General features: G+C 42.9%; 2 protein-coding genes across 2 annotated transcripts in view; one reads left to right on the top strand and one right to left on the bottom strand.

Moving 5' to 3' along the window:
* PIK3CG (phosphatidylinositol-4,5-bisphosphate 3-kinase catalytic subunit gamma) overlaps positions 1-26,948 on the bottom strand; it is a 121,609-nt gene that overhangs the window by 83,102 nt on the left and 11,559 nt on the right. The gene's annotated exons all lie outside the window — the stretch shown is intronic.
* Positions 5,526-26,948, top strand: part of NAMPT (nicotinamide phosphoribosyltransferase) — a 28,893-nt gene continuing 7,470 nt past the window's right edge. The window contains exons 1-7 of the mRNA XM_081331655.1: positions 5,526-5,716; positions 13,046-13,202; positions 17,905-18,008; positions 19,725-19,853; positions 21,294-21,452; positions 22,433-22,569; positions 25,648-25,873. Coding sequence (XP_081187781.1) covers positions 5,657-5,716; positions 13,046-13,202; positions 17,905-18,008; positions 19,725-19,853; positions 21,294-21,452; positions 22,433-22,569; positions 25,648-25,873 — 972 coding nt within the window. The 5' untranslated portion in view covers positions 5,526-5,656. The remainder of the gene's footprint in view (positions 5,717-13,045; positions 13,203-17,904; positions 18,009-19,724; positions 19,854-21,293; positions 21,453-22,432; positions 22,570-25,647; positions 25,874-26,948) is intronic.

Below are 26,948 nucleotides of genomic sequence, written 5' to 3'. Positions count from 1 at the left end.
CATTTCCTACGAAGCAGAAACTGCACTGACCACGTTCAGTGGCTCAATTCCCTGAATCCCTCGTGGCACCGAGAGACACAGTGAGGGCACCAAAGTTCGATCTGTGCCATACTAAGCTGTGTTGTCCTAGAAAAACCCCATAGACGCCGAAGCCTATGAATAAAGGCTACAACATCATTAAAAGACGCAAGTACAGGTAGCCCTCAACTTACGACCACAACTGATCCCCAAATTTTTGTTGGCTACGCGAGACACTGGTTAAGTGAGTTTGGCCCCATTGTACAACCTTTCTTGCCACATTTTGTTAAGTGAACCACTGCAATTCTTAAGTTAGCAACGCCGTTGTTAAGTGGATCCGGCTTCCCCATTGATGCTGTTTTGTCGGAAGGTGGTCACATGACCCTGGGACACCGAGACCGTCATAAATATGAACCAGTTGCCAAGCATCTGGCGTTGGACCACATGACGGTGGGGATGCTGCAACGGTCATTAAGTGTGAAAACGGTCAAAGGTCACTTTTTCCAGTGCTGTTGTGTGACTTTGAACGGTCCTTAAACGAACTGCTGTAAGTCAGGGACTACCTGTATGTGGAATATTATCAAAAGGTGAACATGCGTATGTGTTTAAACCTCTAGTTACCCCGTCACCATGCTTATTGTATAAAGGGCCACTGTTTGAATGACAGCAGGAGAACTTAAAACGTTAATCCTGCAGTGAGGATGAAAGTTAAAAATTAAGCAATTGTTAAGAGAATTTTAATTCAAGGCGACACGAAAGGAATAATGTTTCAAATGACATTTCTTCACTCGTTCTATATAGCTGACATAAAACACATTAATTGGTTCAGAAGTAGGTGACCCACAAGCAACCCCATGTATAGGGACAATTCCTGTTACAGACTTTGAAAAGGTTAATTTCCACCCAGGCAGTATATTTCGGACCAAAAAACGTAATGGTTACATGGGTAATCTCAGATTTGTAGGAAGTTCATTCACAATTAGGGAGAAACGCCTACAGCGGTTTTATTTATTTTTTTTTCAACTGGAGGGAATATATTTCACTAGAAAATTATTCAGAAAGGAAACTGAAATTTCGTATTCAGAGGAAACTCCTTATTTCCTTGCCAGATTCATCAGTGCCTTTGAGGCAAAGCTTTTAATGTATACTCCCTTCACTGGAAAAGTTCTTTAAAAATTCAGAGATGTTGAGAAATGTATCTGCCTTGAAAGTAGCCCACGCTGAACTGTACTGTACAGTCAAAGATCAAGAATTCACCACAGGTAAAGTTGTATGACATTTTGGCCATAAAACATAGCTAGTGTGGGTTATTGGTTAAGCCACCAGGCTGGAAGGCAGGAGATTGTAAGTTCTAGTCCTGCCTTAGCCATGAAAGCGAGCTGGGTGACTTTGGGCCAGTCACTCCCTCTCAGCCCAATCCACCTCACAGGTCTGTTGTGGGGAAAATAGGAGGACGAAGGAATATTCTGTGTGTTCAGCACTATGAGTTATTTGTACAAATAATAAATACTGCCAATTTTGCAGCTACTAAGATTGTTGGCCGAGCAGGTACAAAAACAGCCAGTGATTGAAGCCTGGGAAATGGCCCCTTTGTCAGTCAACTTTAGGAGGCAAGGGCTTGGCAGCCCAAGAAAACAACAATCCATCACCAGCTATCAACACACCAATCAACAATTAAAAAGCCACACACAATTAGGCACCATTTAAATACCACATAAGAGAGAATAGCCCAAAGCACATATTCTGCGAGAGAGAAATTCCCTGAGGACGGACTCCAGAACGAGTCTGAAAACTCGGAAGATTAAACCTCTGGTTCCATTGACTGACCCATATTGGATCTTGCTGTTGTGATTCAGGGTCAGCCTGTGGGTTTGGCAGTTGGGTCGGATGACTCAGATGAGGGGGAGGAGGGGGGTGTTGAAGAACTTGCTGATGATGGCTTTGAGGCTCCGCAGAGCCCCCAGCCAGGCCCCTCCCACCTGGTGGAGACCCAGCTGTGTGAGCCTGACAGTGTGGATGAAGATGACCCACAGCTGGCCCTGTTCAAGGACGCCTGACGCAGGAGGCAGTCAAGTAGGAGTAAACAGAGGAAGGCAATGGGGCTTCTCGGAAGGAGGGAGAGAGAAGCCACGCCCTGAACTCTTTATAAAGGACTTGTGTGGGGAGGGCTGGTTTGCTGAAAGCAACCGCTCAGATAGTGTTTCAAAGCTCCGGTATCTTGGTTCGTGTCTTGTTTGTTTTTGTAATAAATTTGGCAGACGTCATTCCAGCCTCTTGCCGTTTGTAAAGGGGTTGCCTTTTCTGCAAGGCCGGTAGCAGGCTGGTACAGAACACTTGCAACGCTAACCTGGGACATGTATATTCACCTTTGTTCGTGAAAAATAATAAAGGTGGGATGCAAATGAACAAATATGTGGAAAGCTCAACTCTCTGGGGGAAGGCTTGAGCAGAGGGCTGGACTAGAAGACCACCACGATCCCTTCCAGCTCTATTCTATACCATTCCATTCCATTCTATTCTTCATTCCTCTATTCTATTCTATTCTATTCTATTCTATTCTATTCTATTCTATTCTATTCTATTCTTCTATTCTATTCTATTCTATTCTATTCTATTCTATTCTATTCTATTCTATTCTATTCTATTCTATTCTATTGCTAGGAAAAGGGGAAAGCGAAAGAAAAGAACTAAGAACAAGGTAGATGGATTCAGTTACAGTTGGGAAACCTGGAAGAGCTCAGGGAGAGATTTTCATGAAGAACATCTGCACTGTCTCTAGGATGGCACCCAATCCGTCAAGCAACATACAGTTAGTCCTCGACTTACAACAGTTCACTTAGTGACTGCTCAAAGTTACGACACTGAAAAAAGTGGTTTATGCCCATTTTTCACACTCATGACCACTGCAGCATCCCCCCATGGTCATGTGATTTACATTCAGATGCTAGGCAACATATTTATGACGGTTGCAGTGTCCCAGGGTCACACGGGCATCTTTTGCGACCTCCTGACAAGCAAAGTCAATGGGGAATCCAGATTCGCTTAACAACAATAAAATAAAATAAAATAAATAAAATAAACCGTGTCATTAATTTAACAACCGCAGTGATTCACTTAGCCAATGCGGCAAGGAAAGTCGTAAAATGGGAGAAAACTCACTTAACAAATTTCTTCACTTAGCAACATAAATTCTGGGCTCAGAACTTGTCGTGGCCGTAAGTCGAGGACTACCTGCAGTGGCAAACCAGCTCTACAGATGATCAAGAGATATAAATAAAGCCTAAGTAAATGCAATCAGTGAACCAGATTAAAGTCAACGTTTAGGAAATAATGCAACACTTTCTTGCCAAATAGGTGTAGCAACAGATTGCTTGAACCTCGCCCTGCGGGGGGGGGGGGGGGGGAGGAAAGGAATTTGTTTACTTGTATTATGTAACCTACTACAGATTTCTTGTTTTCTTTTCCAATTTCTCCTGAAACCTTGATCACCATTAGCAGCCATCTGAAAGAAAGCAAGGCTAATTTTTAAACACACATACAAACCCCTCACCCAGTTTCGAAGGGGGTTTTACAGGTTGCACCATGGTCATGCTTTGTGTACCCAGAGTCCCAGACTAAGTTAAAAGTAAACCAGGCTTAGACTAACCTCATACTGAGCCAAACATAAACCATGTTATGGTTTAATGTGTGTATTTGTGTGTGTGTGTGTGTGTGTGTACACTCAATATATGCACATGCATATTCATATTTATTTGAACAAGCCGGCCTGGTCTGATGGGTTTAGGGGTATTTTAACGTTATGTATTATCTATTGAATTGGGCTATTGTATTTAATATTTTTTTAATTTTTATATATTGTATTTTATTGTATTGCCCTGTACACCGCCCTGAGTCCTTCGGGAGAAGGGCAGTATAAAAATTAAATTATTATTATTATTATTATTATTATTATTATTATTATTATTATTATTATTATTATTATTATTATTATTATTATTATTATATGGCTCCCGACCTTCGCTCTTTCCGCTGTGATCTGAAGACCTGGTTGTTTGAACAGGCCGGCCTGGACTAAGGGGTTGGGTTTATTTTTAACTATTGTTAGGGCTAAATTAATTTAATTTTACTTTTAACTTTTGTACGTTGTATTTTATTGCCCTGTACACCGCCCTGAGTCTTTTGGGAGAAGGGCAGTATAGAAATTCAATAAATAATAATAATAATAATAATAATAATAATAATAATAATAATAATAATAATAATAAATATTCTCTCTCTCTCTCTCTCTCTCTCTCTATATATATATATATATATATACGTGTATATACATACATACACAACCGCGTGCACACACACAAATACACATATTAAGCCATAATATGGTTTATGTTTGGCTCAGTATGAGGTTAGTATAAGCCTGGTTTACTTTTGGCTTAGTATAAAGTTAATTTAGTTAAAAGTTAATATATGGAGTGTCTCTCTCTCTCTACCTGTCTATGTCTGTCTGTCTGTTTGTCTATCTGTGCCAGAAAATAAGTGACAATAAACCTTATATCTTAATACAATGTTTCTCAATTTCAGTAGCTTTAAGGGGGGCGGGGGGGGGAACCTTAATTCCCAGAATTCCCCATCCCGAAGTGCCAGCTGGGGAATCCTGGGAATTAGGGATTTCCCCTCTCCTGCCCGCCCTTAAAGCTACTGAGCTTGAGAAACGTTGACTCAGTGGACCGGGACTTTTTTTTGCTTAATGTCTCCACAGAGGCTCAAATGTCCATTTACGTTTTTAAAATGAGGCGGCGGCGGCGGCGGTGTGGGGGGGAGCTTCCGTCTTTAAAACGGGCACCTTTCTCCTCTCCTCGCGTCGTGACGACACGGCACGCGAGGAGGCCGGCGACGCGTTCACACGTGCAGGCGAACCCGCGCGACCTTGGCGCGACCCTCCCCCCACCCGGCTCGCCTCGAGGCGGAGAATCGAAAGCAGAAAACCTTCGCTCCTCGACGGCTACGCATGCGCGCTTTTCCTCCTCCCCCACCCGGCGCGCGCGCGCGCGTCACCTCACGCCCTCCCCGCTCCCCCCCCCCCGAGCGACCCTATCCCGTCCAACCAGAAGAACGAAACCCCCCCCCCTCCTCCGTGCGTGACGTCAACCCCTTCAACTCCGCCCCTCCGTCGCTTTCTCTCGAGCCGGGGGGGGGGGGTAAAATAAATAAATAAATAAATAAATAAAAATCCACCAAACCCAAACAGACGCGCGAAGGCGTCCCGGGGAGCCGCTCTCCGTGACGTCACTCCCCCCTTGCCCTCCCTCGCGCGACGGGAGCCAATGAGCGGCGAGAGACGGCGTCCTCCCCCCCCCCCGGCTCCGAGCGACCTCACAGCTTCCCTGCCCGCGCGTCCCGCCCCTTCCCCCTCTCGGGGGGGAGGGGGAGGAGCAGGGGAGGAGGCCGCCCAATCCGGGCCCGAGGGCCGGCGTGACGTCAAGGCGCCGCCCCGCGGTCCCGGAGGGTGGGCCAGGCGAGTGGCCGCGGCGGCCCCCTTTCTCTGCCCGCCTTCGCCGCCTTCGCACCCGGGGGGCTGCTGCCGGCGGGGCGCGCTTTGGACGCCGGGCCCTTCCGCCTCCCACCGGCCCCAGGCAGCATGGAGCGCGCCGCCCTCGGAGCCGAGTTCAACATCCTCCTGGCCACCGACTCCTACAAGGTGGGGGAGGGGGCGAGGGAGGGGGGTCCCCCCAACCCGGCCTGGCTCTCCTTCCACGCGGGGGGGGGCGCCCAGCAGCAACCTCCTCTCCCCCTTCCCCATCACCGGGGCTGATCTCCGGGTTGGCTGGGGGGGGTGGGGGGTCCCCTGGGCGACGTGTGTGACGGCGGGCAGGGCTTGCTGGCAAGGAGGGGGGGTCTCTCTGATGACTGGGGGGAGGAGGGGGGTCTCTCTAAGGACGGGGAGAGGAGGGGTCTCTCTAAGGACTGGGGGGGAGGAGGGGGGTCTCTCTGAGGATTGGGGGAGGAGGAGCGGGGATCTCTCTGAGGAGGGGTCTCTCTAAGGACTGGGGGGGAGGAGGGGGGTCTCTCTGAGAGGGGGGTCTCTAAGGACGGGGGGGGTCTCTAAGAACGGGGAGGAGGAGGAGGGGTCTCTCTGAGGAGGGGGGTCTCGACGGGGGGGAGGGGGGTCTCTCTAAGGATTGGGGGAGGAGGAGCGGGGATCTCTCTGAGGAGGGGGGTCTCTCTAAGGACGGGGGGAGGAGGGGGGGTCTCTAAGGACGGGGGGAGGGGGTCTCTAAGGACTGGGAGGAAGGAGGGGGGTCTCTCTAAGGACGGGGGGAGAGGAGGGGGGTCTCTCTAAGGACTGGGGGGGTGGAGGGGGGGTCTCTCTAAGGACTGGGAGGAAGGAGGGGGGTCTCTCTAAGGATGGGGGGGAGGAGGGGGCGCCTGGATCCCTGGCAAGCCAGCTTCTTCTTCCTAAGTCCAACCCCCCTCCTCCCCCCAGTCCTTAGAGAGACCCCCCCTCCTCCCCCCCAGTCCTAAGTCCCCCCCTCCTCCCTCTTCCCTGGGTGCCAGGTGGGGAGAGACCCTCCCCTCGGCAGATGTGGGGAGGGGGGGTTGCGTTGGGGGGGGAGGGCGGGAGAGATTGGGGAGCCCCCTTGGGGAAGGCTCCGGTGGGGGGGAAGGAGGGGGCGCTCGGATGGGAGCAGCATGCAAGCGCCTCTTTTTTGGGGGGGCCTGCCATTGCAACCCGACTACACCCCCCCTTGCCGCCTTTGCTGCAAAGATGGAACCTGGGAGCGCTGTTTGCACGTGCTTGACCTAAAGCGGAGTGAGTGCAAGGGCTGCGAGAGGCAAAAGGTGCTTTCTCTCTCTCTCTCCCCCCCCCCCCCCAATAAAATAAAATAAAATAAAATCTCGCCTTACTCCGGCTGGGAAGTTTCCAAAGGTCGGGAAAGTACGCAGAGAGAGAGAAGCAAATTGGGCAAGAAATGCGAAGTGAAACTTCGGGGCAAGGAACCCAACCTTCTTTCTTCCTTTGCCGGGAAACCGAAACGTAACATTCTTTTAAAAGCCCGGGAGCTTTGGACTCCGGTTTTCCTTTCGCATCGCTCGGGGTTGTGTGTGTGCGTGCGTGCGTGTGTGCGCAAAGTGAATTAGCCTTGGAAATTACAGGGCGAATTGCCTGCGAAGAGAATTGGCTGCTAACTCGGGTTTTTTTGTTTTTTGTTTATCGTTTGCAAGCGGGAGTTGCCGATTTGCAAGCTCTTTTTAAGGCTTTAGGAGGGATTTCGCTTCTTGCTCTCGGATCAGGATGTCGACGGATCTCGGAGGAAGGATTTTTACAGCTGTAAAAAGTCTCAAAAAGCTGCTAGCGTTTTCAAATTACCGACGTAGCTTAGCCAGATCAAACCATTTGGGCTTCCCAGAGATATAACTATTGGCTTGATTGTGGAAAGACCCGAAAATTGATTTTTAATATTGATAGTGCGGGACTTTTTTTAAAAAAAAATTATTAGGATTGGTGGTTTGGATCCCCTTATTGGCTGTATTTGTGTATTTTATGTGTTGCGTTATAATTACAGTCAGAGTTTATATATTGGACTACCTAGATATTTATTCAGTCACCTGACAGGGGAACTGCTTAATGCAGAAATTATTTCATATATATGTGTGTGTGTGTACGTACGCACACATACATACATACAGGAGAATCTTATCCAGTTGTGCCAGTCATAAAGTCCCTGAAGCTATGAGTTATACAACATGCAAATCTACAGCTTGAATGCTTCAAAGGAGGCAGGAAAGTTTAGTTTGACTGAGATTGTGGCCAGGACTTAAACTTCTAATGCAGCCTTTCTCAACACTCAATTAGATGTGTTGTGCAAAGGAATAACATCCGTGATCTTTTAGGCAGCATAGAAAGTAGTGGGTATCGTGGTCCCATTGCAGCCAGAGAAAATCAGCTTTTTGGGGTAGCAATTCACTTGGAGCAGTCTTTGAAGTTGGATCTGCTTTATGCACAATCTAGAGCAGAGGTCTTCAAACTTGGCCCTTTTATGACTTGTGGACTTCAACTCCCAGAATTCCTCAGCCAGGCACGCTGGCTGAGGAATTCTGGGAGTTGAAGTCCACAAGTCATAAAAGGGCCAAGTTTGAAGATCCCTGATCTAGAGACAGGTGAACACTTTTAGGGCTAATTAATTTCAGCAGGGAAGAGTTGAACACATATATTCTATTTAAATGAACATGATGGGAAAAGAAAAATAACAGGAAGGAGGGTGACAATTGCATACACTGAATTCCAAATGAAATCAGCCTAATTAGGCTAGTTATGTATTACAGCCAGAATCCAAGATCCTGGATTTTGGAAGAAGCTCAGAATTCTTGACACATAAGCTTAAGAGAAACTATGTGGGTCTTCTGATTGGATGTTGTTTGGCACTTTCTCAATTTTATAAAATGCAGAGGATAAGTTAAATATATAAAGGGTACATCAGGGGCGTTGGGTCTTGCCAACTTTAAAAATTGTGGACTTCAGCTCCCAGAATTCCCGAGGCAGCTGGGAATTTTGGGAGCTGACGTCCACAAGTCTTAAAAGTTGCCAAGATTGGACACCCCTGGTTTTACCTTGTTTATGACTATATTTTTTTGTTCTTTATGAATAAAATGCACTTTGGCCTACTTTAGCCTATCTGCGGTGCCATAATTCCAGTGAATAAATTCAGAATTTATCTGGTAGTTAGAACTACCTGCTTAATTATTGTTTTGCGCTGCCTCGTTTCTGCAGTTTTGCAGTTCTGCAGTTTTCTGAAAACAATTGTATAAGAGAGGACTTGGGAAAATGAAAAATGAATCTTGCTCAGCAAGGTGAATTTACGGTACCAGTTCTTTTGGGAATACTGTAATGGGGGGAAAAAATGGGTGAGGGAATTTGTTGGCTGGTCAAAACGTACAGCTTAATGAGTGCTTAATTTTGAACTGGATTTTTTTTCTGGCAAGGAATCTGAAAAATGCAAATCTGCCGCAAAATGTGATATTCTTATATTGTAAATTTAAAATTAATATACAGCGTAGTGTGCAGTCTGCATCTTCCTGCTCTAAATTTATGTCCTGTGAATGTTTGGGCTACAGTAACCAATCTTACCCCAGTCATGACAGCTGGGGATGATGGGAGCAGTAACCAATCGCATTTGAAAAAAACGCTGAATAGATAAGTCTGAAGTGAAGAAGTTATAGAGTCCAGATAGTCCTCAACTTACAACAGTTCATTGAGCGTCCACTTGAAGCTACAATGGCACTGAAAAATGTGAACTTACGACCCTTTTTCACACTTACGATCATGTGATCAAAATTCAGATGCTTGGCATCTGACTCATGTTTATGACTGTTGTTGTATCCTGGGGGGTCGGCTGTGTGATCCCCTTTTGTGACCCTCTCCCCAAAAAAGTCCAGAGGCAAGCCAGGTTCATTAACAGCTGTGTGACTAGCTTAACTGCAGTGATTCACTTAACAACCGTGCCAGGAAAGGTCATAAAACGGGGCACTTTATAACTGTCTCACTTAACAGAAAGTTTTGGCTCAGTTATGTTTGTAAGTCATGGACTATGTGTCTTTCCTTCCTTTAAAATGAAAAGAACATGTTTTTGGCCCCATTAACATTCCCTGTTCTTACCCCTGCAGTTGCTTGTGGTTGCAATTGCTTTTTTGACACCCTTTTGTTACACACCCTGAGAAAAGCCACTTTTCAGATGCTAGAATTAAAACATAGACTATTACCAATTTAACAGAGTATAGTAAACATGTGTTTCTTACAGCCTGGATTGGTAAGGAAAAGTCATCTATTTTCCCCGTTACAGGTAATCCTCAACTTAACCACTGCAGCGGAGCCCAAAATTTTAGCTGTGAGTTTTACCACCTTTTCTTGATAACTGATAAGTTGTGCGGTTGTGAAGTTAGTGACATGGTTGTAAAGTGCATCTGGCTTCCCCATTGACTTTGCTTGTCAGGAGGTCGCAAAAGGGGATCACGTGATCTCGGGACACTGTGACCGTCATAAAGGTGAGCCAGTTGCTAAGCCTCTGAATTTTGATCACATGATCCCCAGGGATGCTTGCAATGGTCGTAATTCGTAAACGGCCACAAGTCACTTTCAGTGCCATTGCAACTCTGAACGGTCCCTAAACGAATTGTCGTGAGTTCGAGGACTACCACTACCCCACGTGAGTTTTTAAAAGCAGTTGCTTTTCCCAATAAAGCTTGTTTTTTCTCTGTGGAGTTGCCATAATATACTCTGCAGACTTTTTATTACCTTTGATAGCTTCTGGGGGGGGGGAAAGTGCTGGTAAATCCACAATACATCGTAGTAGTCCATCGTATTCGATTTTCTTGTAAACGCCCAGCCCCTTCCAAGGTGGATTAAAACTTAAAGCCATTTATAACTGAATAGCCACAGTTCTATCAAAAGAGCCACCATCTGTTATCTAGACAGGTGGTTATGTAAAGAGTATTGAAAAGAAGTGGCAATTTGGCCTATGTGTAGCATGTGTGTATTGTATGTTTAGGTTATTGGAGTAATTTTATATTGATATAAACAGACCTGTGCTTACGACAGCCTGGAATTTAGTCAATTAGTCTCTAGGGCTACAACTCCAGGTTAAATCAGGAACAGTTATCATAAGTTACAACATGATACAAAATACTCAAAATGCCATTCACTCTTTTTGTAGAGAAGACCAAAAAAAATCATTTTTTTCTGCACATCCAACCAGGTAATATTTTCCTGAATGTTAAATCTAAAGGGAAGAATAGAAAGGGGGTCAACAAAATAAAGGCATATTTTTCATTAACTCATTCTCACATTTGGAGATTATGGAGGCTAGTGGCTATTTTTTTTAATAGCTTTCGAACACTGTCTAGCCCAGTTTTTAAAAGGGATGTCTGAAGTAAGCTTTAAATAACATTTACATGCAGACAGGGGTTGGTAGCTGCATAGAACTGTCTTCCCCCCCCTCCCGCCACCCCAAAGGTATTTAAATCAGATTGATTGGAAATATGGACCAATCTCTAGCTTTGTTTTAAATAGAGAAACATATATTGACAAGAAGACAAAATCTCCAGGAGAAAACAATAATATGGCATTAGATATTAGGTTAGATTTTGGAATTAAATACCTATTTGAAAATGTTTTGATTTTTTTTTAAGTTCTCAAATAGTTTGCCTATTTGCAAATTTGCAGTCAAAAGGGATAAATCAGAATAAAAGCAATTCATTAAAAACAAATACTGGGAGAGTTAATATTTTGGGGACAGCTGATATGAAAAGAGAGGTGCTAATTTTTTTTTTTAAAAAAACTTTTTAAAACACTTCCCAGCCAAAGATGCATAAAACCTATCCGCCTTGGGGCCTCAATATGCTATCTCAAGAAAGGAGGTAATTATATAGGCAGCTGGCATTTTACAGACAGAGAGGCAGCTGATGGGAATCACACATTCACACTGCACAATGTTGATACTTAGGACCAGTGTGATGTTCCTAAGTAATAATAATGGCAACGTGACATGTATCAAACAGTCCAAAAACAACACCCTTTGTTAATGCTGCATTTTAAAACTTTGAGTAACGTAGTTAGAGAGTAACCCATCTTTTCTATTTTAGATGCTACCAATTTTGTATCTGAAGTAAATGTGTACAACACTGTCATTTGCATTCTGTACATTTTATCCGACCTTTAAGGATTTTTAGACCTAAGAACCGGATTAATTGTATTTTCCCTATTTTAATGTTGTACCTTATCAAATGTTTTCTTGCAGTGTTGGAAATGCAAACACTACTACACCATTTTGCTGGTGTATCAGAAAGAGAGGGTGAAACTGACCAGGCTAATTCATTCATTGCTCAGGCTGACAGAAATGCAAAAGTAAAATTAAATTAAAAAATAAAAATAAAAGCATAAGTGGTGAAAAGGAAATTTTGACTTTTAAAGGTCTTTTAATCTGCAGCTTTAGTTTTTCAGGTAAGGGAAATAAAAAATGCTTTTGCCTTGAAAATGTCAGAATACGTAATTTCCCTTGAGACCATGTCATCACATAGACATTCTGAGTAAAGAAAAAAGGAGGTTTGGAGTTTAGGGAATGATTATGTTTAAACAAAATGTGCCAATATAGAAGATTATTGGAATCATTTACTGGAAAAAGTCTTGGTCAAATTGTGAGTCAAAAAGTGCTTTTTTAAAAAAATTAAGCACTTTTTGTAATATTTGTTTAGGTTTAAATACAGTCATGTTACGATTGAGACCAAACATTCTATTATTCACTTATTGTAGCAAAGCCGCTATCACTAATATTTGTGTCCTATTGTAGAAAATGAGATTTTATTTGCATCTTTTTGTTCTTTACATCTACTGTTGCTATATGGTCTTGTCAAAAAGCACGCCATGTATGGGAGGGATTGAAGAGTGCTTTTTTTAATTGACAAGGCACAGATTTGGAGATTCATAGTTCAAATAAAAAAAACATGGGTACATTGCATGATAATATAAGCACGTCTTGTTCCATCCAGTAGATTATTTCTGAGCAAAACATAGGCTTAACCTGTGCTTGAATGCAATTTTTTTTTTGTCTTAAAAGCATGCTGCTGCTTGCTGCTGCTAATAAATCTAATTGCAAAGCTGCAGAGTGAAAATTAATCGTGACTATCACATTTCACATTTATCTGGAATCCTGGTCAGTTTCACTTCTCAGTTGTGGCAAGGATTGTTTTTGATGGCTGTTGTGTATAAGAAACAGTAACAAATCTTTGTCGGGAATAAAATGGGAAAGAAGAATGAATGCTCCCAAATAGCCAGCCTACAACTGAAATGGAGCAATGGATGTTCCTTGCTTCTAAAATTGGGGAGATTTGAGCCGCTTCAAATTTGTCAAGCCCTGAGAATGAAAGTGATCCTTGGGGGGGAAAAAAATGCTTGTAGCACCATGGTTTAATTTTAAAATCCACCCCCCTTCTTACGGACTGAAATGTTTTCTTAATCCGATTTATCTTATTGTAGGTGACACATTACAAACAATATCCACCCAATACAAGCAAAGTTTATTCCTACTTTGAATGTCGCGAAAAGAAGACGGAGAACTCCAAATTAAGGAAAGTCAAATATGAGGAAACAGTTTTTTACGGGTTGCAGTACATACTTAATAAATACTTACAAGGTACTTATTTCCCCCCCCTCCTGGATTTTCAAATGCCATTTTTCCATATTGTCGCTGTCGTTCCCCGCTGTAATTTCTCTACCATTTGTGGAATAAGAATAATTTTTGAAATGTCTTAAATTGGGCTTGTGTTAAGTCATAAAAGTATCCTTGAATACGCTGCACTTATTTTATCCTGAATTAATTGCTTATATAAATAGAAGATCTGGATTTCAGTTATGTCTTAGCTTTTTAATGTTTATTCGTTCTTTATAATAACAGTTCCTAAAGTTTGAGAAACAGCTTATTCCATAGTCTTCTAAAGGCTCTTAACCAGATATATTAATTCTTCATACCTGCAGTACACATTTGTTATGTCATTTTATAGTGCAGGTTAGTCCTTGACTTACAACAATTCATTTAGTGACTGTTCAAAGTTACAAAAGTATTGAAAAAAGTGACTTACGACCATTTTTCACACTTATGACTGTTGCATCATCCCCAGGGTCAGGTGATCAAAATTTGGAGGATTGGCAACCGACTCATATTTATGACGGTTGCAGTGTCCGGGGTGGTGGTCATGTGATCCCATTTTGCGACATTCTGACGAGCAAAGTCAATGGGGAAGCCAGATTCACTTAACAGCCTTGTTACTAACTTAACAACTGCAATGATTCATTTAACAACCGTGGTAAGAGGTTGTAAAATGGGGGGCAAAGCTCACTTAACAAAATGTCTCACGCAACAACGTACATTTTGGGCTCCATTGTGGCTATAAGTCAAGAATTACTCGTCGTCTGCTTTCAAGGGAATTCTTTATTATGTTCAGCTACTGGAATATTTAAGAAACAATGAACCAAACTATTTTTCATTTTATGTAAAGAAGTTTGGAGGAAAAATGTTTGATATGGAAAAGTGCAAATTCATAGTACTTCGATTGTGATATGTTGACATTTAGGTTTAAAAATGAGTTTTGTTTCCAAATTCCAATTTGGATGCAAGGGACGTTTTGTTGGAGGAACCGTGCTGATTTTATTCTTTTGTCTTTTAAGACTTAAGTGGGACAATGAATTTGTGTGCAGGATAAAGACTACAAGCATGTAATAAATAAAATATGGCTGTTATACTTCCATTTGCTGAAATGTAGCATGGGAGTGTAAGATGCTTGAAGATCCTAATTTCAGGAGATATTTTTTTAAAAAGTCAAAACTAAGAAGACGTGTCTGAATTCCTTCATGTTTGTAAATTTTATGGTCAATCTCCAGTAATCCATTTTTGAACAACATGGCTGAGTGTGTGGTGGAATTTCAGTTCCAACTATTTCTGGATTGGGTATGATTACAAAATTAATTTTAATTGAACATCAGCCCTAGCTAGCTGTGGAACAGAGATCCTTTTTGTCAGGTTAGGGCAGGGGTAGGCAACCTTGGCTCTTTTATGACTCGTGGACTTCAACTCCCAGAATTCCTGAGCCAGCATGGCTCAGCTTGGAAACCTCTCCCTTTCCCCTCAGCGTGGCTGGCTCAGGAATTCTGGGAGCCGAAGTCATAAAAGAGTCAAGGTTGCTCACCCCTGGGATTGGCTGTGCCAGGATCAAAATTAGGAATGTTCATTATTAAGTCAGCCAATTTTTTTTTTTGTAGCTATTGATGCAGTTGATAGCTGCTGCTGAATGGAGTTTGGAGACACCATAAAATGATATCTCTTCTTATTCCTGCAACAGTTCCAGGAAGTAAAATTAAAAGGATTTCTGTTCCATTATCTTGTCTGTGCTTCATGTGTCTCCTATCTTATCTCCTGTACTATGTAATATTTAAACTATATTACTAATTGAGGTCATTCGGAGTCTGGCTATTTATTGTGTACCTATTATGCTACTAATGGGCAATTATACAGTTAAGCCATTTGGATGCTGCATCAGTGATTAATTATATTGATAGAATTGTTACGATTGAAGATTGCTTTTAAGCCGATAGAAAGGAAAAACAGCCTTTCTTGATTCTATTGTATCCTCTTAGGAAAACGTTTAACTGAAATCTGCATGTCATATTTTTTCCAAGGGTGCTAAGTGCATTTATCTCTGAAGCTGGCTTTAAATACATCCTCTTTTAAGCACTGAAAAGTCTTTAAAAGGGCTTGGAAACTTTAGCTAGATGAAAATACATACATGGTCAGTTGTGTGCCAAATCTGACTTGTATGTTACAAGTTTAAATGGATTGCCATTCTATTAATTGGATATTTTTTCAACAGGGGAATTAAATAAGCATATATGCTTGCCGAAGTCTGAAGTTTTTGAATAGGAGAACTCATAAGATAGATAAGATAACCTTTATGGTTATTTTTTACTGTGGGCACACTGGCACACATTAAAAATGAAATTCTGTGGCCTGCTCTCTAAAGTGTACAGATACATAACAAACATATAAACATGCTATATACATATGTATGTACCTACCCCTTATAAGGTAAAGGTTCCCCCACGCATGCGTGCTAGTCGTTTCCAACTCTAGGGGCCGGTGCTCATCTCCATTTCAAAGCCGAAGAGCCAGCGCTTGCCCGAGGACGTCTCCGTGGTCATGTGGCCGGTATGACTAGACGCCAAAGGCGCACGGAAGGCTGTTACCTTCCCACCGGAGTGGTCCCTATTTTTCTACTTGCATTTTTACGTGCTTTCGAACTGCTAGGTTGGCAGAAGCTGGGACGAGTAACAGGCGCTCACTCTGCTATGCGGCACTCGGGATTTGACCTGCCAAACTGCCGACCATCTGATCGACAAGCTCAGCGTCCTAACCCACTGAACCACCGCGTCCCTACCTACCCCTTATAAATAAATGTAAATATTAATCACTGCCCATCTTGAATACATAACAGAAAGAGGAAACTTGAGAGTTCACAAGGTTGGTGCACTTAGCATGGATTTAAAAATGGCCCATATTAAAGATCAAAATCTAAAACTCCTTGTACTTTTACTGGCTACCTGCCAGCAGATAGATATTTCTACTTAGGGCTTCAGCCCTATGAGCTAGTTATTATGGTCATTCTAAATGCACACAGTTTTAAGAGTTGAATTGTTTTTGTTGCTGGATATTGTACTGTTAGCTGCCTTAAACATCAGTAGGGAATGAATAATCTAAAGAAACTGTCCTCAGATTAAAAAAAAACTTGGACAAATAGGACTTGCTGTCAATTGTCTGTTTGCTAAAAGGTATGTGTGGCTTCCTAATTTATCACTGTGGCTGCTCCAAAAGCAGCAGTAGCAGAAGTGATAATATATATATTTAATATACTATTTAAATTTAAAACTTTAAAAATATATGTTTTTTTTAAATGATATATTACATTGCATCTGGGTTATTTCCAATTTACATGTAGTCCTTAAGTTGCGATGACAATAGAGCCCTAGATTTCTGTTGCTAAGCAAGATAATTGTGAGTTTTGCCCCATTTTATTATCTTTCTGGCCACAGTTGTTAAATGAATCGCCGTACTAACCAGCTTGTTAACACAGTTGTTAAGTGAGTGTAGCTTCCCCATTGACTTTGTTTGTCAGAAGGTTGCAAAAGATGACCACATGACCCCGGGACACTGCAACTGTCATAAATACGAGTCAGTTGCCAAGCGTCTGGATTTTGATCACGTGATCATGGGCGATGGTGCAACGGTCGCAAGTGTGAAAAACAGTCCTGTTGTGATTCTTCGCCAGCCGGTGGATCCTGCAGCTGAGTCTGAGGAATCGGAGGAGGAGGAGGGGCCTGGAGTGACATTAGAGTCAGAGGAAGGCTCTGAGGAGCTCCAAGACTTACAGTCGGATGAGGAGCCGGACCCCTCTACTCGCGCTCAGGCTGAGACACAGCTGTGCTGGGAGCCTGAGTTCGACAGCGATGAGGAACACAGCTGGGAAATATCCTGGATGTACGAAAGCACAGGCTAGAGAAGCGAGTAGAACAGAGGAATGCAATGGGGCGGCTCCAAAGGCAACAGAGAAGGCATTAGGAAGCCAAGGGAAGTATGGGAAGTGCTGGTTGCTGAAGACAGCTGTTCGTGTTGAGGATCGAGTTTCTGTGGACTGTGTTTGTTTGCCTTGGACCTTGACTCAGGTCTGTGAATAATACAAGCGGTTGGTTTTTCTTGCGGTTCCTGCCTGTTTCTTGGAAGAGGGGTTTCTCCTTGTGAGCATAACAAGGACTCGCTGGAACAGAACAGGTCCTAAGTCACTTTTTTCAGTGCCATTGTAGCTTTGTTCATTAAACTGTTGTAAATCAAGGACTATTTATATCATTTCCACCTCAGTCTGCAGAAGGCCTGAATCCGAAGAACAGGTTAAGATTGGGATACATAATCACTTGTAACAAATCATAATCAATGGAGAAGAAGCCATTGGTGATACCATCCAGAAGAGCTACACACATTAAACATTGTCTTCTAGACCAGGGGTCCCCAACCCCCGGTCTATGGACCAGTACCGGGCCACGGCACGCCAGTTACCGGTCCACACAAACAAGCAAAGCCCCATCCACGGTATGCAGGAGAGCAGACAAAACCACGCACCCTCCGGTCTTTGGGAAAACATCTCCACGTTACCGGTCCCTGTTGCCCAAAAGGTTGGGGACCTCTGCTCTGGAAGACAATAATGTGTATTGTCGAACCAACTTTCAGAGTAGATAACTCGTGCCTGAAACGGGCCTTCTTTGAGTATATAATAAAGTTTTGAATTGTTTCATAGGCAAAGTGGTAACCAAAGAGAAAATACAGGTAGCCAAAGAAGTGTACAGGGAACATTTTCAAGACGACGTCTTCAACGAAACAGGATGGAACTATATTCTTGAGGTAAAAACGAATTAATATTTACGTTGAATAAAACTTTGTGTCCCTCGGCAGACAGGCACTTATTAAAAAGAAGGTACTCTGTGAAACTGCCAGAGGTTATCTTTTGGTTTGATAGGGTCTGTGGAGATTCTCAATCATCCAGGTCATAGTTACCCCAAAGTAACCTTTTTCTGGAGGCAACTGGACTTTCTTGTTTTTCTTTGAAGACGTTTCGCTTCTCATCCAAGAAGCATCTTCAGCTCTGATGTTGTTAACCTACTTGGGATAATGAAACATCTGCAAGAAAACCGCCAAGCTCAGAGAGCACCAAGGACCCCTCAGAGCTGAAGAAGCTTCTGGTATATGAGAAGTGAAATGTCTTCAAAGAAAAACATGAAAGTCCAGCATCTTTGGGACAGTTTGACAAGGCTATGAGATGCTTTTTTTTTTAAAGGAAAGTTCATGGAGTAAAGCAGTGTGCTTCCTGTGTGGCAAATGTGAATTTAAAAGTCACATTTTAAATTAAAATTAAACTTTTAAAAGCAAGATTTTGAATAGGTTAAGTTGAATATGGTGGCCAATTGTCCACATGAAATAAGACTTCTAAAATAGTCTGTGGAGATTCTCAGTCATGCCGATCATGGCTGTCCCAAAGGTGCTTTTTCAATACTGGACTTTCTTGGTTTTTCCTTGAAGATGTTTCGCTTCTCATCCAAGAAGCTTCTTCGGTTCTGATTGAGGGGTCCTTGGTGCTCTCTGAGCTTGGTAGTTTCCTTGCAGATGTTTCATTATCCCAAGTAGGTAACAACATCAGTGCACTCATGACATGATGTTACCTAGTTTGGGTAATTAAATGCAAGAAAGCCACCAAGGTCAGAGAGCACCAAGGACCCTCGTATCAATCCTAAACTAGAAATATTTCCCTTTATTGGTAACAGTTCGGACTGAACTGAAGAAGCTTCTTGGATGAGAAGCAAAACATCTTCAAGGAAAAGCCAATTCCAGTTGCCTCTTGCAAAAGTACCTTTGGGACTTCTAAAATACTTTTTTAATATTTGTTCTGTGAATAAAGTTCTCTTGGTAATTTATATGTGACTTTCAAGCATGGGAAGTTGGTTCTAGCTCTAATATGGTCCTTAAAATCTGGATGTTCTGGATTTTTTTCCCTGCTACGTCATAAACCTATTTATTTCTTTTTAGGAAGTTTGTCTTCCTTGGGGAAATCATCATTTTGTTTCCAAAGTAGCATTCTGTTCATACCAAAAATATGTCACTAGTTTGGCTAAAACAATATTTAAAAAATGGCAATTGAAAAGATGACATTATTATTCAACATTCTTTCAAGCAAACCAGGGAAATCTGTAGCAGTATCTTTGAGCATCTAAAAAACTGTTAGGTCAAAATATGTACAGTAGTACTTTGTACTTAACTCATCGAATTTGGTACTCAACGCATTTTGAGGTAAAAATTTTGCCCCGCTACTCATTGTTTGTTTCATACTCAACGCACAAGCTAGAACTTGTCCGTGTCAGCTGCCTTGTGACTCACTACATTATTCCTTGTGGGGAAAATTTGTTTGCTACTCATAGTTTTTGGTACTCCTCGCGCCTCCCAGAACCGATGACTACCAAGGTACCACTGTATTTTATCTTAAAGCCTGTTTATTACCCAGCGAAATAGATGGCAGTATTTGAGTGTTTTTAAAATCATCCTTCTGTCGCTCTTTTTACGTCATAGAAGTACGATGGCCGTCTTCCTATTGAAATAAAAGCTGTTCCCGAGGGCTTTGTCATTCCTAGAGGAAACGTACTTTTCACAGTTGAAAACACGGATCCAAACTGTTACTGGCTCACAAACTGGATTGAGGTGGGTAGTGATGCATTTTTAATAGATTAATGGGAACTGTGATGGAGGTGTAAAAAAAAATTTTAAGTTCAAGTTCCCTGAAAAACAAATCTCTAAAAAAGGAGATATTTCCAAAATTTCTGTCCAGTTTCTGCCCCCATGGCTGGCTGGAGAATTCTGGGAGTTGAAGTCCACATGCCTTCAAGTTGTCAAAGTGGGGAAACGCTTCCCCTATGTCAGGGGTAGGCAACCTTGGTTCTTTTATGACTCATGGACTTCAACTCCCAGAATTCCTCAGCCAGCATGGCTCAGCTTGGAAACCTCTTCCTTTTCCCTCAGCGTGGCTGGCTCAGGAATTCTGGGAGTTGAAGTCCACGAGTCATAAAAAGAGCCAAGGTTGCCTACCCCTGGCCTAGGAAGTCAAAAGAGTAGAATTTCTGTTCCTCAGCGAGGTAGTTGCTGTGTCACCCGCTTTTACGGCCTTTTTTTGCTGCGCTGTGGTGGTTTCAGAGAATCGTGCAGGCGTGAAGCGAATCTGGCATCCCCCAATTGCCGGCTGTGGCAAACGGCAATCCCCTGCGCCTCGGATGCGGCAGCCATCATAAATCGAGGCTGATTGCCAAGGGCCCAAATTTTTTCATCACGTAACCCTGGGGATGCTGCAAGGGCCATAAGTGTGAAAACCAGTCATAAGTCGCTTTTTCTCCAGTGCCGTTGTGACTTTGAAGGATTGCTAAGTGAACGGTTGTTAAGTCAAGGATTGCCTATATAGTTCTCTTGCCGAGGAACAAATTAGTTTTCTTACAATCTTTGTTTCTGATCTTTTAAGGAAATCTAGCTCTATGTGTGTGTAAAATTAAATTCTGATGCCATCTCTCCAAAGAAATATATATGCTCCGGATTATTTCTTTTGAAAGAGGGCATCAGAATTTAATTTTACACACACACACACACACTCACTTAGATTTCCTTACAAGATCAGGAGCATATATATTTCTTTTGAGAGAGGCATCAGAATTTATTTATTTTTAATGTGTTCCAATGTGGTCACAGAAAAAAGTGACAATAAAAGTTGCCCGTCCCATCCCATTCCTTATCCTATCTTCCTTTCCTATCCTATCCTATCTCATCCTACCTTGCTATCCTATCTCATCCCATCCCTTCTTATCCTATCCCATCCCATCCCATCCCATTTCTTCTTATCCTATCTTCCTATCCTGTCCTATCTCATCTCATCCCATCCCTTCCTATCCCATCCCATCCCATCCCTTCTTATCCTGTCTTCCTATCCTATCCTATCTCATCCCATCCCTTCTTATCCTATCCCATCCCATCCCATGTCTTCTCTTCTTATCCTATCCTATACCATCCCTTCTTATCCTAGCTTCTTATCCCATCCTATGCTATCTTTAACCTAGCCTAGCCTATACGTTATCTTGGTGTGCATTCTTTTTTTGCCAGACAATTCTTGTGCAGTCATGGTATCCCATCACAGTAGCTACAAACTCCAGGGAACAAAAGAAGATTCTGGCAAAATACTTGCTGGAGACCTCAGGCAGCTTAGAAGGACTGGAATACAAACTCCACGACTTCGGTTACAGAGGGGTGTCTTCTCAAGAGGTGACGCTCTTAAATCACTTACTTGGGGGGGGGGTTAAAACGCCGGCGTGCCACTTTGCTCTGAGCCCCTCCTGAGGGTTTACAATACAGCCCCAAACAATTAAGCACTAAGTTAAAGCAGTGGAATAAAGACGTCCCTGAAAACGTGGCATAAAAAGTGGGAGCACGTAGGGAATGAAATGAATTATAGCCCTGGGAATGAAAAGCCACAGGACAAAGTTAAAACCGTGATTGTGGCACTAATACCTTGTTTAAAAATATGGGAGGATAATTGCTGAAAAGACACCAAGTGAACATCCCTGGACAGATACTCCAAAGTCCAGGAGATACAGGTCGTCCTTTACTTAATAACAGTTCATTTAAGTCATCAAAGGGCCAGGTTTGAAGACCCCTGCCTTAAAGCACCCTGGCTGAGGAATTCTGGGAGTTGAAGTCCACAAGTCATCAAAGGGCCAGGTTTGAAGACCCCTGCCTTAAGGTAATTTTGGGTTATAGGTAGGGATACACAGGCAGTCCTCGGATTAGGACCACTATTGAATCCAAAGTTTCCGTTGCTAAGCCAGGCAATCGTTAAGTGACTTTTGCACCATTTTGCAACCTTTTTTTTTTTTTGCCACAGTTGTTAAGTGAATCATGCAGCCGGTTCAGTGATCCTGGCTTCCCCCGTTGACTTTGCTTATCACAAGCTGGCTGGGGAGGTTTAAAATGGCAATTACAGAAGCCCCCTAGGGCAATACAGGTGTCATTCATACATGCCAGTTGCCAAAGGGCCTGAATTTTGATGACGCGATCGTGGGGAGCCCGTAAGTGTGAGGACTGGCCGTACGTCACTTTTTTTCAGCGGCCTCGTACCTTTGGACAGTCAGTAAGCCCAGTAAGCCGAAGACTCTTGAATTTTAGATGTATAGTGTAAAACTGGAGGGAGGGCTGCGGAATTTGACTCTGCCCTTCATTGAAACAAGAAATCACTGTTTTCCCAGACTGCAGGAATCGGAGCTTCCGCACATTTGGTGAACTTCAAAGGCACGGATACAGTAGCCGGAATTGTTTTAATTAAGAAATATTACGGCACAAAAGACCCCGTCCCAGGTTATTCGATTCCGGCTGCAGAACACAGGTGTGTCTCTTTTTATTTTTTATTTTATTTTATTATTTTATTATTTTTATTTTATTTTTTTATTTTATTTTATTATTTTTTTTTTATTTTTTTTTATTTTATTTTATTATTTTATTTTATTATTTTTTTATTTTATTTTATTTATTTTATTTTATTTTATTTTATTTTATTTTATTGACACAATGTATTGCTTCCTACTCTTCTGATTATCCTGATCAGGTGACAACATCAAGGTAATGTGAGGTTGATCTTGGGGGGAAAAAAACAACCTAAAACCAACCTCAGACTTGACGAGTACCAGAGGAGACCGTTAGGGAGCCACAGACCTGGGGAATTAGATTTTGAATTTGAGCCGAGCTCTCAGGAGAAGCAACGGCAAGCTCTTCGTACATCGCCCCCAAACCCAGGTTGGGAAATTCAGATGGTGACTAGGTTTCACACCGTTGTTGAGGGAGACTTTGGTTTTGATTCTGCCTTGGGTTGCAGTCAACATTTTTCGGCTGGCTGAAGCCAGCGTGGCCTTGCTGAAAATCGGACTGCTTCAACTACAGGCGGTTATTTTATGTACATATAACCTCTACCAAAGACCTGCTAGTTGTTCCTAGCACTGCATTCTTAACGGGTGGAGAGCTCTGGTGTCGTTCTTGGGGGTCTGTTGGAGCCCCCTCACCCAGATTAGGAATCACAGCCCCAAGTGCGCCTACTGACGCTGAGGCCACTTTTGGCCTTGACTTTCCACATCCTTTCCCATCAGGCCCTGGTCCAGCTGCTCCTCCGCCTTCTTCCTGATGATGGTGTCACTTGGTAATGCTCCATTTATCACCATTGCTGTCTTCTAGTCCTTGTCTACTGTGTATGAATGAATGAACCTTTATTGTCAAAGTACAACCATGTATAGATTCAGACTGGCTGAGCCTCCCTTCGTTCCCCCGCCCAAACTCACAGTGACAACAAACCCTCCATCTTGTTACACCGGCCTCGCAAGTCAATCATACATAAAATTTATAAAATTATTTCCCGTTCAAGAGCCTGACAGCCCATGGATAGAAGCTATTGTTCAGCCTGTTGGTACGGCTGGCTATACTCCTGCATCTCCTACCGGATGGTGGGAGAGTAAAGAGGTACCGACCAGGATGTGAGTCGTCCCTGAGAATTTTCCTCACTCTTCCAAGGCAGTGGGCCCTGGCGAGGTCATCCAGTGGTGTCAGGGGACAGCCCACAATGTATATAATAGACAGGGACTACTATCCTATCTCATCTCATCTCAATATATCTCTACCTTTATCTATCTCATCTCTATCTCAAGCTTTATCTTATCTTTCTATATACCGTATTTTCCGGCGTATAAGACGACTTTTTAACCCATGAAAATCTTCTCAAAAGTCAGGGGTCATCTTATACGCGGGTGCTGAAACTTTAGGGACAGGGCTGGCTGGAAAACCTGGAGCGGATCTCCCATTTTGTCTGCGCAGGGAAAGCGGGACCAATTGGAGAAGAAGCTGCAGATTTTTTACAGGCTGGGGTCTGGGCGTCTTTCCTTCTAAAGTTGAAGAGCAGCTGTAGTCTATCCCATCTTGAAAGGCAGGTGGGGAATGCAGCAGTCAGAGCAGCTGCTTAGCTCTAAGGACACATTTGACTCAGGAACTGGGCGGGCTGGCTGGAAAACCTGGAGCGGATCTCCCATTTGGTCTTTTTTTTAAAAATCCCATTTATATCCCGCCCTTCTCCGATGACTCAGGGCGGCTTACAATTTAAAGCACAAATCAATGTGCTTAGCAATAACCTTCATTCTATGAATATGCCTGCTTATTAGGGCTTTCACACACACCCCAAGCAGCATTATTACAAAGTCAGCTTATTGCCCCCCAACAATCTGGGTCCTCATTTTACCTACCTCGGAAGGATGGAAGGCTGAGTCAACCTTGAGCCTGGTGGGATGCGAACCTGCACTAATTGCAGGCAGCTGGTGTTACTTAAGGCTCTGTGCAGGGAAAGCTTTAGAGTGAATTAGGAAAAGTTTAATCCACTTGCACTGTTTTATTTTTACATGTTTGATGACAAACAGCCTTATGTTTATAAGTGACAGTTTTCCTACTAAGTACCTGCATGTCATAAGCATTTGAATTAAAATTACCATATTAAAATCAAATCTGATGTTTTTTAATTTTTATTTGGTGTGCGTTGGAAGAGGGGTAGTCTTATACGGCGAGTATAGCCCAAATCCTATAATTTAACAGGAAATGTAGGGGGTCGTCTTATACGCCGGAAAATACGGTATCTCATCTCTATATATCTCTGGCTTTATCTTTATCTTTTTATATCTGTCTATATGTCATCTGTCTACCTCTATATCTATATCTATCTCACCCCTGTGTATCTAGCATCTCTATATCTAATCTATATCTGTCCGTCTGTGTCTCTATCTCTGTCATCTATCTAGCCACACACACAAACTCACAAACAAACCAAACACCACACATGCCACATAGTTGTATACTTCATTAGCAATTCTGGTATCAACCAGTCATTTCTAGCAGTTGTTCAGTTTATTTGCAGCTTTATTTGCTGCAAGATAAATTCATTAAAAATTAAAGATTCAACTGAGTTTTGGGAATCGATCAAGTTGCTTACACATAATTTAGAATAAAAATAATACTCTTTTCATTCCAAATGCATCAGTTTTGGGATTACTTTTATTTAAAAAAATGGATAGAGTATTAGTCAGGTTTCCTTGATTTAGGGATCCATTTTTCTAAATAGATTCATTTTGGGGGAAAAAATTAAGTTTAATTTAAGCTCTTTGGGGAACTCAAAAAAACTACTCTGTGATTTAAATCGATGATTTAAATACGAACAATCTACGGGGGCCGGCTGCTCGAGATAGTCCATTAAGGCAGTGAAGATTTTCAACTGTTTCACATGAATGGAAACGTCACCTCAAGTTGCTTCAAGAAAAACATCAGTGGTTACTACCCAAAGGACTTTTGATCACAAAGTATAAGAGTATAAAAAAAAAGGATGCAAGCATAACTCTCTCGGAATTGAATCGGCATCTCTTCTTCTTCTTCTTCTTCCTAGTACTATAACAGCTTGGGGAAAAGAGCACGAAAAAGACGCTTTCAGACATATTGTGACACATTTTTCTAACGTGCCGGTCTCCGTGGTCAGCGACAGCTACGATATTTACAACGCTTGCGAGAAAATCTGGGGTGAGGATTTAAGGCATTTAATTGAGAGGAGGAGTGCAGAGGCTCCCCTGATTATCCGGCCAGATTCAGGAAATCCTCTCGACACCGTGCTGAAGGTAAGAGCTCAGAGTTCAGGTTTCAAAATTCCAGCGTAGAAACCATTTCGTCGTTGTTGAACGGTTCAATCAGCGCAGGCCGCTTAGCTCCTCCAGCCAGGCTTCTGCGTTCCTTCAGCCTGCCCAAATACAGGCCGTCCTCGACTTGCGAGCACTGTTGAGCCCACCATTTCCGTGGCTAAGTGAAACATCTGTGAAGTCCCGTCCCCCCCGTTTTATGACCTTGCTCGCCAGGGTTGTTAAGCGAATCACTGCAGAGGTTAGGTTAGTAACCTGGTTGTTAAACGAATCTAGCTTCCCCATTGACTTTACTTGTCAGGAGGTTGCAAAAGGGGATCCCGTCACACACACACACACACACAAACACCGGGGACACTGCAGCCGTCATAAATGTGAGCCAGTGGCCAAGTGTCTGAATTTTGATCATGTGAACCCAGGGGAAGCTGCGACGGTCGCAAGTGTGAAGAACGGTCGCAAGCCGCTTTTTTTCACTGCTATTGTAACTTGGAATGGTCACGAAATGAGTTGTTGTAAGTCGAGGACTACCTGTATTACCCGGAGGGGTGGTGACAGTGGAGCGATCGCCCCAGATAACACGCTAATTATATGTTCCTTCCTTTTAGCCTTCACACACCCCTGTAAGGATTGTCTGTTATTTATTTATTTATTTATTTATTTATTAGTTTTTATAAACCGCCCTTCTCCCGAGGGACTCGGGGCGGTGTACAGAGGAAGGAAGGTATACAGACCGAACAATAAAATAATAAGAAACACTAATAACACAAACTGGGACCCCAATTAACGTTATCATGCCAGGCCAGCCTGCTGGAATAGGAAAGTTTTTAAGTCGCGACGGAAGGTACGGAGGTCAGGGGCCATCCGGATTTCGGTTGGTAAGGTGTTCCAGAGGGCTGGCGCACCCACTGAGAATGCTCTCCCCCTGGGGGCCATTAGCCGGCATTCCTTGAGCGGTGGCACCCTGAGGAGGCCCTCTCTGTGGGAGCGCACAGGACGGTGGGGTGCTGACATCGGCAGAAGGTTAGTATCCGATAAAGGAAGGGGTGTGCTTTTGTTG

Source organism: Vipera berus (genome assembly GCF_964194415.1).
Source record: "Vipera berus genome assembly, chromosome: 6".
Classification (NCBI taxonomy): domain Eukaryota; kingdom Metazoa; phylum Chordata; class Lepidosauria; order Squamata; family Viperidae; genus Vipera; species Vipera berus.
This window is presented reverse-complemented; position numbering and strand designations above follow the sequence as displayed.